The 21,198-nt window shown below is 45.0% G+C and overlaps 1 protein-coding gene across 2 annotated transcripts in view; it reads left to right on the forward strand.

Annotated features, from left to right (window-relative positions):
- The window catches only part of LOC121570634 (apoptosis-stimulating of p53 protein 2), a 67,665-nt gene that overhangs the window by 14,450 nt on the left and 32,017 nt on the right, over positions 1 to 21,198 (forward strand). For both annotated transcript variants that reach the window (XM_041882112.2, XM_041882118.2), the window contains exons 2-3: positions 8,689 to 8,836; positions 17,062 to 17,175. In XM_041882112.2, the coding sequence (XP_041738046.1) occupies positions 8,689 to 8,836; positions 17,062 to 17,175 (262 nt within the window). The remainder of the gene's footprint in view (positions 1 to 8,688; positions 8,837 to 17,061; positions 17,176 to 21,198) is intronic.

Genomic DNA, 21,198 nt, shown 5'->3' on the forward strand with positions numbered 1-21,198 from the left:
ATGCTTCACAGTAGGTATGGTGTTCTTTGGATGCAACTCAGCATTCTTTGTCCTCCAAACACGACGAGTTGAGTTTTTACCAAAAAGTATATATTTTGGTTTCATCTGACCATATGACATTCTCCCAATCCTCTTCTGGATCATCCAAATGCACTCTAGCAAACTTCAGATGGGCCTGGACATGTACTGGCTTAAGCAGGGGGACACGTCTAGAACTGCAGGATTTGAGTCCCTGGCGGCGTAGTGTGTTACTGATGGTAGGCTTTGTTACTTTGGTCCCAGCTCTCTGCAGGTCATTCACTAGGTCCCCCTGTGTGGTTCTGGGATTTTTGCTCACCGTTCTTGTGATCATTTTGACCCCACGGGTGAGATCTTGCGTGGAGCCCCAGATCGAGGGAGATTATCAGTGGTCTTGTATGTCTTCCATTTCCGAATAATTGCTCCCACAGTTGATTTCTTCAAACCAAGCTGCTTACCTATTGCAGATTCAGTCTTCCCAGCCTGGTGCAGGTCTACAATTTTGTTTCTGGTGTCCTTGGACAGCTCTTTGGTCTTGGCCATAGTGAAGTTTGGAGTGTGACTGTTTGAGGTTGTGGACAGGTGTCTTTTATACTGATAACAAGTTCAAACAGGTGCCATTAATACAGGTAACGAGTGGAGGACAGAGGAGCCTCTTAAAGAAGAAGTTACAGGTCTGTGAGAGCCAGAAATCTTGCTTGTTTGTAGGTGACCAAATACTTATTTTCTACCATAATTTGCAAATAAATTCATTAAAAATCCTACAATGTGATTTTCTGGATTATTTTTTTCTCAATTTGTCTGTCATAGTTGACGTGTACCTATGATGAAAATTACAGGCCTCTCTCATCTTTTTAAGTGGGAGAACTTGCACAATTGGTGGCTGACTAAATACTTTTTTCCCCACTGTATCTATAATTTGACTAGCAGCTGGCACACTCTTTTTGGCCATTATTAGAAACCAGCCATATTCCTCAAGCAGGTAATGCAGCACATCATCTGGTTCCATCCCCCCTTTTTTGGTTATGATACTGAAATTAAACCTTCACTTTCAGGGGAGATATACTAGGCTTTGTTTTTGATAGTGTATAACTATTGTATCGTAGTCATAGCTCCTGATTACTGATCTGTGCAGGTTTTTGTTCCTGAAGTGTCTTATCTCCATTCAGACCATGTAGTATACTTGGCTTGTGTGTTACTGGAGATCTAGGGTGATGCTGAAGCTTCTACGCTCTCTATCTCGTTTGGGTGAAAGTGTCAAGGTTTAGACTAGTAAAGTGGTTCCCAACCAGGGGTACTAGGACCCCTGGGGGTACTTCGCCTATCCACAGGGGGTACTTGAGAAGACTCATGAGACCATAGGCTTACTGGTAAAATGCACATGAGGGGGTACTTCAGAGGTACTCAGAGCAGAGCCAAATTCAGTTGGTGGTACAGTAAACAAATAAACTTGAGAGCCACTGGACTAGTATATTGCTTTTTTATGGCTTGGGTTAATTGGTTTCACTTACTGAATACACATATCAGGTTAATTTAGGCCTATTTGTCTTAGATATTTTTGCTCTGCTTTGTTAAACAGCTGGTGTTATGCTGTGTTATTTCTTAATAGGCTCATCAGGTTTTTATTGACCTGTGTTTATTTCTCTGGCTGTGATGTTAATGAATATTTAATGCACTCAGTGGTATTGAGACACTACCCCACTCCATGATTTAGTGCAATTTTTCTACCGCAGTTTCACTCTCCCGTTTTGCTCTAGCATTTATATTAACTTCAACATTATTATAGGTAATGTTGACACAAAAGAGAATGAGCATCATAGAAAATTGTTTCATCAGGACATTGAGAAAATAAATGGAATCTATAGCTACAGGTAACTGCCAAAATAAAGGAAACGCTAACAAAGCGCCTTAATAGGGCGTTGGGCCACCACGAGCCGCCAGAACAGCGTCAATGTGCCTTGGCATAGACTCTACAAGTGTCTGTAACTCTGTTGGATGGCTGTGACACAATTCCTCCATGAGAAATTCCATACTTTGGTGTTTTTTGATGGTGGGGGAAAATGCTGTCTCAGGTGCCGCTCCAGAATGTCCCGTGAGTGTTCAGTTGGGTTGAGATCTGGTGACTGAGACAGATACACACAACACACACACACACACACACACACACACACCCTTTACACCCCCTATGGTCCTTTGAGACCCCACTTTGAAAGTCACAGAGATCTATTCTAGCCATGGTAGCCAAAATAATGGGCAACTGGGCATTTTTATACAGGATCCTAAGCATGATGGGATGATAATTGCTGAATTAACTCAGGAACCACAACTGTGTGTAAGCACCTGCTTTCAATATACTTTGTATCCCTCATTTACTTATGTTTCCATTATTTTGGCAGTTACCTATATGTGCTATTTGTTGGCAACAACCTTCCCGTTACAACAAATGGGTCAATATACTGGCCATATTATGCAGTACTGTATATTTTTACTACCCACCCCACCCCTCCTCTCTCTAATCTCTTACTCTTCCTCTCTCTCATGATATACTCAGAAGTATTTTATCTACAAGGTATTTTGTGTGAAAGGGATAAAGGGAGGGAGAGATGGAGGGAGGTGGATGAAGGTCAGGAGCAGACGCCGCAAAATGCCAACTCATCCAGTGTAGGCTGAGAAGAGAGCCCAATAGCATGGTCTGTCTGGATCATTAACTTTAGTGCTGAGCCCCAGAAGGCTTTACCGTATGTCACAACTCTTTCTCTGTCTGTCTGTCTCTCGTCTCGCTCTCTCCTAACATTAACAGGGTCCTCTGGATGTCCTACATTACTTGCAAGAGCTGATGTTGTCAACTGCTGTGTCTGTAGTGATTTCTGGGTGACTTTTCCTGTCCTGCTGGGATTTAAAGCATATTTGCCCTCCTGTAAAAAAGGGCTAATCTAATGCATTGAAGCGTCAAAGGGAACCCCATGCTTGTCTTACATGATTTGTTGCCCCACAACAACCAAGCAGCCATAAACGATTATGTATCTGGGTCACTGTTATTTGAAACCTTGCAGAGCAAATCTGACAAACCCATCCTGCATAGCTAAAGCTTCTACTCTACTAGAGCTGTTGAATGATCCACACACGCTGTATGTAGTCCAGTGGTTCATAAAGAAGTAGAGTGCTGGCTCTGGGTTTCCCTTCTACGCACAGATCTGGGATCAGCATTTGGCATTGATCTTGGATAAGCTTTAAGCACAGATCTAGGACCAGGACATAAAAACAAAAACGAAATACAATTTGGTGTTTAGGAACTTATTGAGGGCGGGGGGCTCCCCCTTGAGATGCAGTGATGTGTGTGGAGGCCACTCCTTTGAACATATACTTTAGCCTGTCTTTGTTTTCACTGAGAGGGCTGACGCTGCACTGCCCTTAGCTTTTGTGCCTGGGTGACTGAATGGCCCAATGTACCTAATGTTCTCCTAGGCATGGCTGGGCTGCTTATTCTGTACTGTGTTAAAATGAAAATTATACTGTCTACGTCACCTTTGTAGTCTAAGCAATTGGCATGATCTGAAGAATAAACAGGATTTTGCTGACGTAACTGTACTAAAGTCAAGGGAAAGAGAGAATTGCTTTCCTTGGGCTGGGTTAGGGTAAACAAAGGGATGAGACACACACACACACACACACACACACACACACACACACTGAAAGTGTTTAGTTCAGCTCGTACCATAGTCTTCCCCAGGAAATCTGGGATGTGTTTATTTTATTACAGTTCCTTTCCAATCTGTCACTCCAATCTGATGTGCAGATTACAGCAGAGATCATATTCCACGAAGGGCCAAAAGCTTCTGAAACACATCTGTTGATGACAACAGTTTGCGTTCAGCATGGAGGGTCAACGTCTGTAAAGTGCTTATCGACCTAAGGTCACTGAAACATCACAATGGGATTAAGGCTGGGCTTTATTCATTCAGTTGTGTGTGTTTTTAGATTTGCCCACTGTGTTTGAAATCCAATGGGTTTTTAGGTGGCATGCTTTCTAGTAGCTTATCAAACAACTAGTCCCATCTCGCAGTCATTCTCAATGTTAGAGCTCACAGTCTTGAGGCCAATGCAGGGGCATATACAGTGCATTCGGAAAGTATTCAGACCCCTTCACTTATTCCACATTTTGTTACGTTACAGCCTTATTCTAAAATGGATTCAATTGTTTTTTCCCCTCATCAATCTACACGATACCCCATAATGACAAAGCAAAAACAGGTTTTTAAAAATGTTTGCACATTTAAAAAAATAAAAAACTGATATCTAATTTAAATAAGTATTCAGACCCATTACTCAGTACTTTGTTGAAGCCCCGTTTGGCAGCGATTATAGCCTCAAGTATTTTTGGGTATGACGCTTCAAGCTTAGCACACCTGTATTTGGGGAGTTCTTCCCATCCTTCTCTGCAGATCCTCTCAAGCTCTGTCAAGTTCGATGGGGAGGTCTCTCCAGAGATGTTTGATCGGATTCAAGTCCGGGCTCTGGCTGGGCCATTCAAGGACATTCAGAGACTTGTCCCGAAGCCACTCCTGCATTGTCTTGGCTGTGTGCTTAGGGTCATTGTCCTGTTGGAAGGTGAACCTTCGCCCCAGTCTGAGGTCCTGAGCGGTCTGGAGCAGGTTTTCATCAACGATCTCTCTGTACTTTGCTCCGTTCATCTTTCCCTCGATGGACTAGTATATTGCTTTTTTTCTCCCAGTCCCTGCCGCTGAAAAACATCCCCACAGCATGATGCTGCCACCACCATGCTTAACCATAGGGATGGTATTGGCCAGGTGATGAGCGGTGCCTTGTTTCCTCCAGATATGACGATTGGCATTCAGGCCAAAGAGTTCAATCTTGGTTTCATCAGACCAGAGAATCTTGTTTCTCATGGTCTGAGAGTCCTTTAGGTGACTTTTGGCAAACTCCAAGCGGGCTGTCATGTGCCTTTTACTGAGGAGTGGCTTCCGTCTGGCCACTATACCATAAAATCCTGATTGGTGGAGTGCTGCAGAGGTGGTTGTCCTTCTGGAAGGTTTTCCCATCTCCACAGAAGAACTCTGGAGCTCTGTCAGAGTGACCATCGGGTTCTTGGTCACCTCCCTGACCAAGGCCCTTCTCCCCTGAGTGCTCAGTTTGGCCGGGCGGCCAGCTCTAGGAAGAGTCTTGGTGGTTCCAAACTTCTTCCATTTAAGAATGATGGAGGCCACTGTAGTTTTTGCTCTTACATGCACTGTCAACTGTGGGAACTGATATAGACCAGTGTGTGCCTTTCCAAATCATGTCCAATCAATTGAATATACCACAGGTGGACTCCAATCAAGTTGTAGAAACATCTCAAGGATGATCAATGGAAACCGGATGCACCTGAGCTCAATTTCGAGTCTCATAGTAAAGGGTGGGAATACTTATGTAAATAAGGTATTTCAGTTTTTTTTATTTTTAATACATTTGCAGAATTTGTTTTGTTTGTCATTATGGGGTATTGTGTGTAGATTGATGAGAAAAAATATTTTGATCCATTTTAGAATAAGGCTGTAACGTATCAAAATGTGGAAAAGTTGAAGGGGTCTGAAAACTTTCAGAATTCACCAAAATTAGGAACACCTGCTCTTTCCATGACATAGACTGACCAGGTGAATCCAGGTGAAAGCTATGATCCCTTGTTGATGTCACCTGTTAAATCCACTTCAATCAGTGTAGATGAAGTGGAGGAGACAGGTTAAAGAAGGATTTTTAAGCTTTGAGACAATTGAGACATGGATTGTGTATGTGTGCCATTTAGAGGGTGAATGGGCAAGACAAAATATTTAAGTGCCTTTGAACGGGGTATGGTAGTATGTGTCAGGTATACTGGTTTGAGTGTGTCAATAACTGCAATGCTGCTGGGTTTTTCACGCTCAAGTTTCCCATGTGTATCAAGAATGGTCCACCACGCAAAGGACATCCAGCCAACTTGACACAACTGTGGGAAGCATTGGAGTCAACATGGGCCAGCATCCTTGTGAAACGCTTTCAACACCTTGTAAACCATACCCCGATGAATTGAGGCTGTTCTGAGGACAAAAGGGGGTGCAACTCAATATTAGGAAGGTGTTCCTAATGTTTATTTTTATTATTATTTGTTTATTACGTTCTGTGTGTGTGTGTGTGTGTGTGTGTGTGTGTGTGTGTGTATACATACATACATACACACACACACACACACACACACACACACACACACACACACACACACACACACACACACACACACACACACACACACACACACACACACAGTGGGGAGAACAAGTATTTGAGACAATGCCGATTTTGCAGGTTTTCCTACTTACAAAGCATGTAGAGGTCTGTAATTTTTATCATAGGTACACTTCAACTGTGAGAGACGGAATCTAAAACAAAAATCCAGAAAATCACATTGTATGATTTTTAAGTAATTAAATTGCATTTTATTGCATGACATAAGTATTTGATACATTAGAAAAGCAGAACTTAATATTTGGTACAGAAACCTTTGTTTGCAATTACAGAGATAATACGTTTCCTGCAGGTCTTGACCAGGTTTGCACACACTGCAGCAGGGATTTTGGCCCACTCCTCCATACAGACCTTCTCCAGATCCTTCAGGTTTCAGGGCTGTCGCTGGGCAATACGGACTTTCAGCTCCCTCCAAAGATTTTCTATTGGGTTCAGGTCTGGAGACTGGCTAGGCCACTCCAGGACCTTGAGATGCTTCTTACGGAGCCACTCCTTAGTTGCCCTGGCTGTGTGTTTCGGGTCGTTGTCATGCTGGAAGACCCAGCCACGCCCCATCTTCAATGCTCTTACTGAGGGAAGGAGGTTGTTGGCCAAGATCTCGCAATACATGGCCCCATCCATCCTCCCCTCAATACGGTGCAGTCGTCCTGTCCCCTTTGCAGAAAAGCATCCCCAAAGAATGATGTTTCCACCTCCATGCTTCACGGTTGGGATGGTGTTCTTGGGGTTGTACTCATCCTTCTTCTTCTTCCAAACACGGTGAGTGGAGTTTAGACCAAAAAGCTATATTTTTGTCTCATCAGACCACATGACCTTCTCCCATTCCTCCTCTGGATCATCCAGATGGTCATTGGCAAACTTCAGACGGGCCTGGACATGCACTGGCTTGAGCAGGGGGACCTTGCATGCGCTGCAGGATTTTAATCCATGACGGCGTAGTGTGTTACTAATGGTTTTCTTTGAGACTGTGGTCCCAGCTCTCTTCAGGTCATTGACCAGGTCTTGCCGTGTAGTTCTGGGCTGATCCCTCAACTTCCTCATGATCATTGATGCCCCACGAGGTGAGATCTTGCATGCACCTTGGCATAGTTTCTACAAGTGTCTGGAATTCTATTGGAGGGATGCGACACCATTCTGCCACGACATATTCCATAATTTGGTGTTTAGTTGATGGTGGTGGAAATGCTATCTCAAGCTCCGCTCTAGAATCTCCCATAAGTGTTCAATTGGGTTGACATCTGGTGACTGAGATGGCCATGGCATATGGTTGACATCGTTTTCATGTTCATCAAACCGTTCAGTGACAACTCTTGCCCTGTGGATGGGGGCATTGTCATCCTATGGGAGCATAGCCTGGTAGCCAAAATAATGGTCAAAGTTACTATGTAAAGTGCTTTTTAATACCGCAGTAGGTAGAAAGGCGCTATATAAAGCCAATCTATTATTATTATTATTAAGATGGCCTGCCCAGAATTTGTAATAATGAGCCTAAGCATGATGGGATGTTAATTGCTTAATTAACTCAGGAACCACACCTGTGTGGAAGCACCTGCTTTCAATATACTTTTTATCCCTCATTTACTCGTGTTTCCATTGTTTTGGTGGTTACATATGTGTGTTTTTCAGGTTTTTCCCAGTATTCATATTTCAAGTTGTTACATATTTCATGATTTACCGTTTTAGACTATTTCACACAAGGTCATGGACATTTTTACAATCTTCAGAGGCTGTGCTTCTCCATCCTGGTCCCGGGGACCCAAATGCAGGTGCATTCATAGCAACAATCCCAAATCCTAACCATGACCAGTTGGGGAATTCAAAACACCTGGACCAGTGGCTACAGTATTTCTACCCTTCAAAGCGCTTTGCTTGTTAGCAGAAGGGCTGTCACCGTGCCGACAGCCCTGGTTAACATTAGTAGGCTATAAGCAGGGAAGAATGCTAGGCACTGTACTCTTGTTTCCATGTGTATACAGAGGAATGAGGGTAGAGACGGTATGTTGCTCTCAATGTCACACAGCCAGGCAGGTGCAGGGCTATTAGATTCCTATCACTGAGAATTAGATATGGAGCTTTGATGGCCTCAAGGGTGGCACTGTCCTACAATCTTGCAATGGGCATCTTTAGCCTTCATCAACTGTGATCATAAAGTCTGTAAAGTTCTCTTTTGAGAACTTGTTCTCAACTGGTTTACCTGGTTAAATAAAGGTGAAATAAAATAAATAAATAAAAATGTGAGCAGTAAACATTTCAGTATTTCATATCGTGAAATTAAAATGTTAAAGACATGCTCCGGGACTTTGGTGACTAAAAAGTATACAAAAGTACTGGGGAATCTCTTTAAAGGAGGTCATTATGCTAATATCCCGTGTTTGTCTCTCTCTGCCCCCCCAGATGTTCCTGACAGTGTACCTCAGTAACAATGACCAGCATTTTACCGAGGTGCCCGTTACCCCAGAGACGCTGTGCCGGGACGTAGTGGAGCTGTGTAAGGAGCCCGTAGAGACCGAATGCCACCTGGCTGAGATGTGGCGTGGATCTGGTGAGCCTTCTCCCCCTTTACACCTGTAGACGCCTGTCAATCTGACAACTAACACCTGTAGAGGCCTGTCAATAAGGAACCTGGACCAGTAACAATACCTATGATCTAGTGGTTACGTGGGAAAAACACATCTAGGCTAATCTTCTAAACAAACTCCAAGAGGATATGGAACATAAATAGGGAGAGTTTTGAGACAAAATACTATTTTGGAAAGCACACAAAGAATAGAGGTGTGCCAACTGACCAGACTTGATGCTTCCTCTGAAGAGCTGGTCTTTGTCTGTGCAGTATCTCTGATGCTAATAAGCTGGTTGTATTATCTTTGTAGCCCGCCACACAAATAACAAACCTCTCTCGCTAGTCTCAAGTGTCTCAATAATCCTAGACGGGAAGATTTAATAAATACAGACTGGGAACCAGATTTATACCTTTGTACATTTTGCACACTGTTTTGCTGTCTGCACTGATGTAAAACCGTCTCTGTGTTCTAGGCTTGGGCGATGTACTGTTAAAACAGAGGTATTTTGAAATACCGACGGTATAATTGATTTTTTTTGGGGGGTTGTGTTACGCCACTGCTTATAACTTTAAGTTAAGTATAACTATAATAAATCTAAGATGTGTCAAATAGATTATACATTTACATTTACATTTTAGTCATTTAGCAGACGCTCTTATCCAGAGCGACTTACAGTTAGCGCATACATTATTTTATCGAACCCACAACCCTGGCGTTGCAAATGCCATGCTCTACCAACTGAGCTACATCCCCTGCCGGCCATTCCCTCCCCTACCCTGGACGACGCTGGGCCAATTGTGCGCCGCCCCATGGGTCTCCCGGTCGCGGCCGGCTACGGCAGAGCCTGGATTCGAATCAGGATCTCTAGTGGCACAGCTAGCACTGCGATGCAGTGCCTTAGACCACTATTATATCCAGCTCAGGGGTCCAGCTATGAATTTGGTTTGCTAACTTGTTAGCTAAGATGCTAGATGTCAAGATAAAGCTTTTTGGTTACAGCAGAGACATTCAATCCCCTCCTCGATAAAGATCCCTGTTGCATAAATAGTTTTATGTGTCAAAAACATTAGCGCCCCTTGTGTGCACTTCCGGTAATACCGTATGCCCTGGTATGGTACAGAAACGGTATGACGGTATGAAAATCTGGATGCCGCCCTACCCTAGTGTGTACTGTCCTGATTATTGGACAGTCCTTTTTTGTTAAGAGTGAAGGCATGAGCGATGTGGTTGGAATGTTTTAAATACCTTTGTGCAGTAATCAACCAGGTGATTAGTACTTCCGTATGATGAAGAGAAGATGGATGAGGGTGTTTAGAGGTTGGAGTGGTTGATTAATAGGCCTGTTGGATCAGCGCCAGCTCATCTGAAAGTATCAACAACAGATCATTGTCCTTCCCAGAGGCACCACCTCTCAGGGAGCTAAAGTGAAAATGTGACTCGTTTCAGGAAACTAGGCCTATGTCGCGTGTCACTACTTCACAAGAGAGGCATTTGAACGTAAACATAATTGTTTTTATCAAAATGCGTTTTTTGGGGCAGAAATGCCTTCTGGAACATGTGAACTTTCATGTGACTTAATAACAAACATGTATGCCATCTGTAAATACAAATACAATTGTTAAATTACGAACCTAGTTTGTTTAGCCACGGAAAAAGACAGGAACCTTCCCACTAGCCATGATTGGCTGAGATAATGGTTGGGCTGGACATGCTGAGAGATGAGTTCGGATTGGTCTGTCATGTAGCACGCTTCTGTCTATAACAAAGGGCTGTTCAGTATGTGTAGGTAATCCTTTCTAATGCGGCTTTTTTGAAAGATATCACGAATAACTGCAAAAGTGTTGCTCTCCACTTTCTGGAGGACAGAGTTTTGAAATCAGTGGAATGCCCGGTGGAAGAAAAGAGAAGACACAGAAAGCTGTTGTATAAAACACCTGTCTCCAGATTACATCTTCAAACTAAGGGCAACCATGGTATCTGTGACAGAGAGGGAGAAGTGTTCATCCATGTATACGGTTAAGAGAGTCTAGCTAGCTACATTTTCAGATATTATACGTTTCAAATTTTGTCAAAGTCATTTTCATCAAGTTAAAACGTACTGTTAGCTAACTAGCTAACGTTACCTGGCTGGATCACTAGCTAACATTACGTATATGATCTGTGTAGTAATATTATTCATATCTCAGAGCCATTTGCATTGCTAGTTATAGCATAATGTTAGCTAGCTAACATTTAATCTATTTGGTTAGCTACCTGCAGATTCATTGTTTAGCTAGCTACATGTCTAAACAAAAGACTCCACTATGCAAGGTACCATTTCCTGTGACAAATACATTTAGATTTTATTTGATATAGTGAGTGTTTACCAGAGATGGTAATGTGAAGAACAACACAGCCTGCACCAGTCAAATTAGGATATAACGTTAGGCCAACAAGACAGTGTCCAAGTTCTAAAATTCTCTGGTAGAATGCCCTGCTTTTATTTCGTCACGCTCACAACCATAAGCTATTTTCTGTAATTAGCTTGCCATTAACTTGTAAATAATGATCTTGTTGTGAGTTTATTTTCCTGTAATAATGAATGCAAATTAGCTAAAGTTAAGACATTGTCAGCTATATGATGTGGTCCTTATTTGAACTGGCTAGCCAGCTAACTTAACGTTAGCTAGCTAGTTAACAAGCTACAAACGAACTAAAACATTGTTTAGAAAGTTGCTTTTAGTTGCCTGGTTTGCTAAATTGACATATACTAAATTAATTTTCAAACAGATTGTCAGCTTCCTGCCTCCTGTTTGTCTCCGGGCCTCTAGAGGTCATCTGTGTTCCCCTCTGCCTTAGTTCTTCCTCGTGTGTCCTTATTAGCTTGATCCAGGTCACCTGTGCCTTGTTTCACCTAGAGTATTTTAGCTGTGTTTTTTCCCCTGTTCCTCACTTGGTTTTTGAGTCCTGGCTATGTGTCTCCTGCTTTGTCCCACCGTGTCTTTCCAAGTAAGCTTTTCTAAGTTATCTTTAGTTTGTTTTTCTCCCTCGTGGAGTTATTTTGTTTTGCCTCCTGTTTTGTTACTCTACCTATGTTAATATACCTCTTTCTGAGAATAACTTTTGTTGGACTATTTTTGAAGTGCAAAGAACCTTTTTGTTACATTAAATCTACTTACCTGGAGTATTGCCTTGGGTGTTTCATTTGGGTCCAACTATACCTCCTCTGTGGCTAAGGGGTAGAACCCCCAGCTCCCCACATCTGAGACCGGAGTTCTAGCCCAGCTTGTGACAGAAAAACCAAGTCAATCATGGACCCAGAAACACTCAGTTCCCAGGACCTGTTGGCGGTGATCACTCGACATGAGGCATCTTTCCAGCGCCATGAAGCCGTTCTCAGCCGACAAGAAGAGCTGATGGCTAGTCATTCTCAACTCCTGGCCGAAATGATGAGTTCCCTCCACCAGCTCTTTGAACGCCTCCCTGGTCCTCTCCCTTCCTCCAGGTCACCCCCAGTGACGACAGGCCTTCTCCAGTGGCGGAGCCCCGACTACCACCTCCCAAGCCCTTTTCTGGGGATCCAAGCTCTTGCCAGGGTTTCCTCACCCAATGCTCCCTCACCTTCGAGCTCCAACCCTCAAGTTTTCCCACAGACCGTTCCAAGATTGCCTACATCATTACCCTTCTTTCAGACAAGGCGCTCGCCTGGGCCTCTGCGGTGTGGCAGTCCCAGGAGGCCTGTTGTGACTCCTACGCTGCATTTGTAGAAGAGTTCAAGCGGGTGTTCGATCATCCTGTCAGTGGGCGGGAGGCTTCCAAGCGCCTACTGTCTCTCCGTCAGGGTCCCCGAAGCACGGCAGATTTTGCCATTGAATTCCGGACCATAGCAGCAAGGAGCGGATGGAATGATGAAGCGCTGAGGGTCTGTTTTCAGGGAGGGTTATCTGAGCCCCTTCAAGATGAGTTAGCCACCCGAGAACCAGCTGGAGATCTCGAGTCCCTCATAGCCTTGGCCATCCGCCTGGACAATCGTCTAAGAGAGCGGAGAACGGCTCGCCGCCAGGTGTCTCAGTCCCAGGTTCCTCTGAGCAGCTCTGTTTCTCCTGTTTGGACTCCGTCATTCAGAGCTTCCCCGGCTCCTGAACTGCTCCAGGATTCCCCAGAGAGCATGCAGTTAGGCCGTTCCAGGCTTTCTCCCAACGAAAGGGAACGTCGCATGAGGGAGCGTCGGTGCCTCTACTGCGGGGTTGCCGGCCACTTCCGCTCCACTTGCCCCCGAGCTTCGGGAAACGCCTGTCCCCGCCCAGCTACAGGAGGGTTGTGATGGGGAAAATTAGAGCTCCTCCTACTAACGCTGTCCTAGCTATTCCAGCCACTCTGTCCTGGGAGGGCCACCAGCATCGGGTCCAGGCTATGATCGATTCCGGTGCCGCAGGTGATTTCATGGATGTAACCTTGGCTAAGGAACTCAAGATCCCTACCCAACTACTTCCTCAACCCCAGGCAGTTACAGCCTTAGATGGCAGACCTCTGGAACCAGGAAAGGTTACTGAGGCGACTCAGTCCCTGCGACTTACTATCTCTCAACACCAGCAGGAGGAGACCTTCTATCTCATTGACTCTCCCGAGTATCCTATTATCCTGGGTCACCCTTGGCTATGCAGACATAATCCCCAGATCGACTGGCCTACTGGCACCATTCTAAACTGGGGTTCCACTTGCCAACTCACCTGCATGCTTCAGAGTCCCTCAGCCCCCTAGTACCCAGTTTCAAGAGTCTGTTGACGTCTCCCGAGTCCCCAGTGTTTACCATCGGTTCAAGGCAGTGTTCAGCAAGGCCCTGGCTACTTCCTTACCGCCTCATCGCACGTATGACTGTGCCATTGATCTACTCCCTGGTTGCTGCCCTCCTAGAGGTCGGATCTTTTCCTTATCCTCCCCGAGCAAGCAGCTATGGACACCTACATTAAGGAGTCCTTGGCAGCCGGCCTCATCTGTGCCTCTACTTCCCCGGCTGGGGCGGGCTTCTTTTTTGTTGAAAAGAAAGACGGGGGTCTTAGGCCTTGTGTTGATTACCGGGGACTCAACAAGATCACGGTTCGGAATCGATACCCCCTTCCTCTCATGGCCACTGCTTTTGAGCTGCTTCAAGGGGCTTCCATTTTTACTAAACTGGATCTCCGCAATGCTTACCATCTCGTGCGGATCCGGCAAGGGGACGAATGGAAGACGGCGTTCAACACGCCCACGGGGCACTATGAATATCGGGTGATGCCGTTCGGGCTCACCAATGCCCCCGCAGTATTCCAAGCCCTGATTAATGATGTTCTCCGGGATATGCTTAATCTGTTCGTCTTCGTGTACCTGGACGATATCCTCATCTTCTCGAGGTCACTGAAGGAGCATGAGGGGCATGTTAGCAGGGTTCTCCAGAGGCTCCTTGACAATCACCTCTACGTTAAACCTGAGAAGTGTGAGTTTCATGTTTCTCAGACTCAGTTTCTTGGGTTTATTGTCACTCCCGGCCACCTAGAGATGGATCCCAAGAAGGTCAAAGCGGTCCACAGCTGGCCCACACCTGCCACGGTCAAGGAGGTTCAACGGTTCATTGGCTTTTCTAACTTCTATCGGAAGTTCATTAAGAATTTCAGCTCTGTGGTAGCCCCTTTGACGACGCTTACCAAGGGAGGAGGGACTGCTCCATCCCTTACCTGTTCCTCGAAGGCCATGGTCACACCTTTCTCTGGACTTTGTTACGGGACTTCCTCCATCCCAGGGCAACACCGTCATCCTAGTGGTGGTAGACCGGTTCTCTAAGGCTGCCCGGTTTATTCCCCTGCCCAAGCTGCCCTCGGCTAAGGAGACTGCTGAGCTCCTCATGAACCATGTCTTCCGGATATTTGGTATTCCCCTGGACGTGGTCTCCGACCGAGGTCCCCAATTCTCGTCCCGGTTTTGGGGGCCTTCTGCAGGCTTATTGGGGCCACAGCCAGCCTATCGTCGGGGTTCCATCCAGAGTCTAATGGCCAAACGGAACGGATTAATCAGGATCTGGAGACCATCCTGCGGTGTATGGCGGCCAGTAATCCCACGTCTTGGGCCACCTATATCATTTGGGCTGAATATGCCCACAACACCCTCCAGTCCTCAGCCACCGGATTGTCCCCCTTCGAATGCCAGTTCGGTTACACCCCCTCCATTATTTCCAGAGGAAGAGGCGCAAGTTGGTGTTCCCTCGGCCCAGCGCTTTGTCCAACGCTGTAGGCGGACCTGGAAGAAGGCCAGGCGTACCCTCCTTCGGACCTCCCAGAGATACCAAAGTCAGGCTAATCGCCGCCGCCGGACGGCCCCTAGTTTCCGAGCTGGTCAGAGAGTTTGGTTGGCCACTAAGAACCTGCCCCTCCGGGTCGAATCCAAGAAGCTTTCCCAGAAATACATCGGCCCTTTCCGCATAGCAAGAAAGGTTAACCCTGTTTCGTATCGTTTGGTTCTCCCTCGCTCCCTTAGAATTAACCCCACTTTCCATGTTTCACTACTTAAACCTGTCTTGTCTTCTCCCTTTGCCCCCCCACGCAGACCCCCGCCACCTCCCAGGATCATTGATGGCCAGCCAGCCTACACAGTCCGCCGGATACTGGACTCCCGGAGGGTCCAGAACTCTCTGCAGTATCTGGTGGACTGGGAGGGCTACGGGCCAGAGGAGCGCTCCTGGGTTCCAGCCAAGGACATCCTGGACCCAGGTTTGATCCGAGAGTTTCGCACCCTGAGGCCAGGGTGTTCTGGAAGGAACGTCAGGAGTCGTTCCTAGAGGAGGGGGTCCTGTCAGCTTCCTGCCTCCTGTTTGTCTCCGGGCCTCTAGAGGTCATCTGTGTTCCCCTCTGCCTTAGTTCTTCCTCGGTGTCCTTATTAGCTTGATCCAGGTCACCTGTGCCTTGTTTCACCTAGAGTATTTTAGCTGTGTTTTTTCCCCTGTTCCTCACTTGGTTTTTGAGTCCTGGCTATGTGTCTCCTGCTTTGTCCCACCGTGTCTTTCCAAGTAAGCTTTTCTAAGTTATCTTTAGTTTGTTTTTCTCCCCTCGTGGAGTTATTTTGTTTTGCCTCCTGTTTTGTTACTCTACCTATGTTAATATACCTCTTTCTGAGAAGAACTTTTGTTGGACTATTTTTGAAGTGCAAAGAACCTTTTTGTTACATTAAATCTACTTACCTGGAGTATTGCCTTGGGTGTTTCATTTGGGTCCAACTATACCTCCTCTGTGGCTAAGGGGTAGAACCCCCAGCTCCCCACATCTGAGACCGGAGTTCTAGCCCAGCTTGTGACACAGATGGGTTTATTGGTGTTAAAATATAACGGTTATGCAACCCACATTACACACACCTGGCAACCATCATTACGCACACCTGCTCCCAATCGATTACTTCCCCTTTATTTAGCTCTCAGTTGCCTCAGTCTTCAGGCAGTACTGGTTTGCTTTCATGTTCAGTACGCATCTCCTGTTTTGTTCATTTGCCTTTCATCATTGTTTTTAAACTCTCCTTCTGCACCTGCTTCCTGACTCCCTGCGTATACGTGACAAAGGGCCATTTTCTCAAAGGTTTATTAACTTTCAAAGCAGAATTACTTTCCCATTGTTCCTCAACTGTAGTGTATGATATACCATTTTTTAACTCTGAGTCTCTACTTTTATCCAATGTAAAAAGAAAAACACAATTTCAAATTTTGCTACATAAGATCGAGCCGGTCGGTCACAAATGGAAGTCTTGATTAAATGCATATCCTCAAAATGTAGACTAGCCTCCCCCAATCAGTCAGTGTGGTCTGACTGGATTCACAAACCATATGACACACCTTGACTGCTTTTCCTCTGAGACAAAATGACTAACATTTACAGATGAATGTATGTTTGTCCAATGTATGGATGCTGGATTGGCAGTCCCATGCGTGTTTGTAAATGTTTTCTACTCTTGTCACTTTAATCCAGTGAAATAAAACACATCAATAATGCTAGGCAAGGCTAGAATTACACACTGATCTTGTTTAGGATGATATAGGATGAATCATTGTTTTATAGGAGGTGCCCATGTCATTATTTCCAAAGCTTGGGGGGAGCACTGATTTGTTATGGTTCACTGTTTCCCAAAGCACCACTGTAACTCGATTCCATAACCTCCTAAACCTGTGTGTGTGTTCTCTAGTCTAACCCCTTCTTCTCTTACCCCCAATCAGAGCGACCTGTAGGAGACGGGGAACGGATGCTGGACGTGCTTCATCGCTGGGGACAGCACAGGGCAGAGGTGCGCTTCTTCCTGCGTCACGACAGAGCGCCCTGCAGAGAATCAGGTTAGTTCCCAATCACCTGACAGGACAAGATGGATACAGAAGAATAAAAGCACGCCACACATCACATTCGGAAAGTATTCAGACCCCTTGACTTTTTTCCACATTTTGTGACGTTACAGCCTTATTCTATATAATCAATCTACACACAAAACCCCATAATGGCAAAGCAAAAACATGTTTATTGAAATTTTAGCAAATTTGATTTAAAATAAAAAACTCAGTACTTTGTTGAAGCACCTTTGGCAGCGATTTGGCAGCCTCAAGTCTTCTTGGGTATGATGCTACAAGCTTGGCACACCTGTATTTGGGGAGTTTCTCCCATTCTTCTCTGCAGATCCTCTCAAGCTCTGTCAGGTTGGATGGGGAGCGTCATGGCACAGCTATTTTCAGGTCTCTCCAGAGATGTTGATCGGGCTCTGGCTGGGCCACTCAAGGACATTCAGAGACTTGTCCCGAAGCCACTCCTGCGTTGTCTTGGCTGTGTGTTTAGGGTCATTGTCCTGTTGGAAGGTGAACCTTCACCCTAGTCTGAGGTCCTGAGTGCTCTGGAGCAGGTTTTCACCAAGGATCTCTCTGTACTTTGCTCCGTTCATCTTTCCCTCAATCCTGACTAGTCTCTTAGTCCCTGCCGCTGAAAAACATCCCCACAGCATGATGCTGCCACCACGCTTCACCGTAGGGATGGTGCCATGTTTCCTCCAGACGTGACGCTTGGCATTCAGGACAAAGAGTTCAATCTTGGTTTCATCAGACCAGAGAATCTTGTTTCGCATGGTCTGAGAGTCTTTAGGTGCCTTTTGGCAAACTCCAGGCGGGCTGTCATGTGCCTCTTACTGAGGAGTGGCTTCCGTCTGGCCACTCTACCATAAAGGGCTGATTGGTGGAGTGCTGCAGAGATGGTTGTCCTTCTGGAAGGTTCTCCCATCTCCACAGAGGAACTCTAGAGCTCTTTCAAAGTGACCATCGGGTTCTTGGTCACCTCCCTGACCAAGGTTCCAAACCTTCAATGCTGCAGACATTTTTTGGTACCCTTCCCCAGATCTGTGCCTCGACACAATCCTGTCTCTGAGCTCTACGGACAATTCCTTCGACCTCATGGCTTGATTTTTGCTCTGACATGGACTGTCAACTGTGGGACCTTTATATAGACAGGTGTGTGCCTTTCCAAATCATGTCCAATCAATTGAATATACCACAGGTGGACTCCAATCCAGTTGTAGAAACATCTCAAGGATGATAATGGAAACAGGATGCAGCTGAGCTCAATTATCAAGTCTCATAGCAAAGGGTCTGAATACTTATGTAAATAAGGTATTTATGTTTTTGATTTGTTATACATTTGCAAAAATGTCTAAACCTGTTTTCACTTTGTCATTATGGGGTACTGTGTAGATTGTTGAAAGAAAAAAATATTGAATCAATTTTAGAATAAGGCTGTAACGTAACAAAATGTGGAAAAAGTCAAGAGGTCTGAATACTTTCCGAATGCACTGTATATACACATGTTCATAAACACACCAGACAGTGTAAAGACACAGCCCTGTAATCAATTACGTAACAAGTTGTTAGAAAGTAAGTAGAAACTCGGCCCTCCCTCCCCACAGGACATGGATTGTGCAACAGAAGCCTAAGACCCCCTTGATCCGCATATGCCTACAGATTTCTATTACAAGTCTTCAAATCCCAGACAAGCCTTCTTTAGCCTAATGCTCCAGGGCTGTCACTGTGAAGGGGTGTTCAAATCACATCTCCATAAGTTAGTTAGTCCTCGGCCGGCGGGGATCCTCTCAGCCCCTCGTTGCGTAACTACTAAGCCCTTTACCCCTCACAGCTTGGGTCTGGCTCTGGGATTAGATGGCTGTTTTCCTTTCTGGCCATCTTAGCCTGCTCTTTTTTCCCCCCACACTGTTAGCTTGTTTGTACTTAGACCATGTCTTCGTAGTTGGCTCCCATTGCGTTATTTCGCATAGAGTTAGTTAGCCTTGTGATGGGCTACAATTGCTTAGCTTAGTATTGTTAGTTAGCCTTGTGATACAATCAGCTATCTAAGCATTGTGTTCTCTCCATTGAGAGAGCGCTTAGCCTTTTTTCTCCCATCTCCTTTCTTCTTTCTCATAAAGCGAGCTTAGCTAGCGACCAAAAGAGATGGCTACAGTTGAAGTCGGAAGTTTACTTACACCTTAGCCAAATACATTTAAACTCAGTTTTTCACAATTCCTGACATTTAATCATAGTAAAGTTCCCTGTCTTAGGTCAGTTAGGATCACCACTTTATTTTAAGAATGTGAAATGTCAGAATAATAGTAGAGTGATTTTATTTCAGCTTTTATTTCTTTCATCACATTCCCAGTGGGTCAGAAGTTTACATACACTCAATTAGTATCTGGTAGCATTGCCTTTAAATTGTTTAACTTGGGTCAAACGTTTCGGGCAACCTTCCACAAGCTTCCCACAATAAGTTGGGTGAATTTTGGCCCATTCCTCCTGACAGAGCTGGTGTAACTGAGTCAGGTTTTTAGGCCTCCTTGCTCGCAACACACTTTTTCAGTTCTGCCCACACATTTTCTATAGGATTGAGGTCAGGGCTTTGTGATGGCCACTCCAATACCTTGACTTTGTTGTCCTTAAGCCATTTTGCCACAACTTTGGAAGTATGCTTGGGGTCATTGTCCATTTGGAAGACCCATTTGCGACCAAGCTTTAACTTCCTGACCGATGTCTTGAGATGTTGCTTCAATATATCCACATAATTTTCCTTCCTCATGATGCCATCTATTTTGTGAAGTGCATCAGTCCCTGCTGCAGCAAAGCACCCCCACAGCATGATGCTGCCACCCCCATGCTTCACGGTTGGGATGGTGTTCTTCGGCTTGCAAGGCACCCCCTTTTTCCTCCAAACATATCAATGGTCATTATGGCTAAACAGTTCTATTTTTGTTTAATCAGACCAGAGGACATTTCTCAAAAAAGTACGATATTTGTCCCCATGTGCAGTTGCAAACCGTAGTCTGTCTTTTTTTATGGCGGTTTTGGAGCAGTGGCTCCTTCCTTGCTGAGCGGCCTTTCAGGTTATGTCGATATAGGACTCGTTTTACTGTGGATATAGATACTTTCGTACCTGTTTCCTCCAGCATCTTCACAAGGTCCTTTGCTGTTGTTCTGGGAATGATTTGCACTTTTCGCACCAAAGTACGTTCATCTCTAGGAGACAGAACGAGTCTCCTTCCTGAGCGGTATGACGGCTGTGTGGTCCCATGGTGTTTATACTTGCGTACTATTGTTTGTACAGATGAACGTGGTACCTTCAGGCGTTTGGAAATTGCTCCCAAGGATGAACCAGACTTGTGGAGGTCTAACAATTTTTTTTCCTGAGGTCTTGGCTGATTTCTTTTGATTTTCCCATGATGTCAAGCAAAGAGGCACTGAGTTTGAAGGTAGGCCTTGAAATACATCCACAGGTACACCTCCAATTGACTCAAATGATGTCAATTAGTCTATCAGAAGCTTCTAAAACCATGACATCATTTTCTGGAATTTTCCAAGCTTTTTAAAGGCACAGTCAACTTAGTGTATGTAAACTTATGACCCACTGGAATTGTGTTACAGTGAATTATAAGTGAAATAATCTGTCTGTAAACAATTGTTGGAAAAATTACTTGTGTCATGCACAAAGTAGATGTCCTAACCGACTTGCCAAAACTATAGTTTGTTAACAAGAAATTTGTGGAGTGGTTGAAAAACAAGTTTTAATGACTCCAACCTAAGTGTATGTAAACTTCCGACTTCAACTTCAACCTATCTTCAACCTATTAAGTGAATTTGCCAGTGTCATATCATTAGCTTGTAGGCTAATTATTTATCCAGAGTTAGCTTAGCATATTATTTTGCCCCTGAGTAGTCTCCAGGCCTAGCCCATGTTTGTGACAGAGGTTCTCCAAAACTATTATTTACGTTACTTGGTAAAGGCTTGATCTAGGGCTGGTGCTGAAGGGATTAGATCAGGTTCACTGGCTCCCAAAAACA

The sequence above is a fragment of the Coregonus clupeaformis genome, chromosome 1 (assembly GCF_020615455.1).
Source record: "Coregonus clupeaformis isolate EN_2021a chromosome 1, ASM2061545v1, whole genome shotgun sequence".
Taxonomy (NCBI): domain Eukaryota; kingdom Metazoa; phylum Chordata; class Actinopteri; order Salmoniformes; family Salmonidae; genus Coregonus; species Coregonus clupeaformis.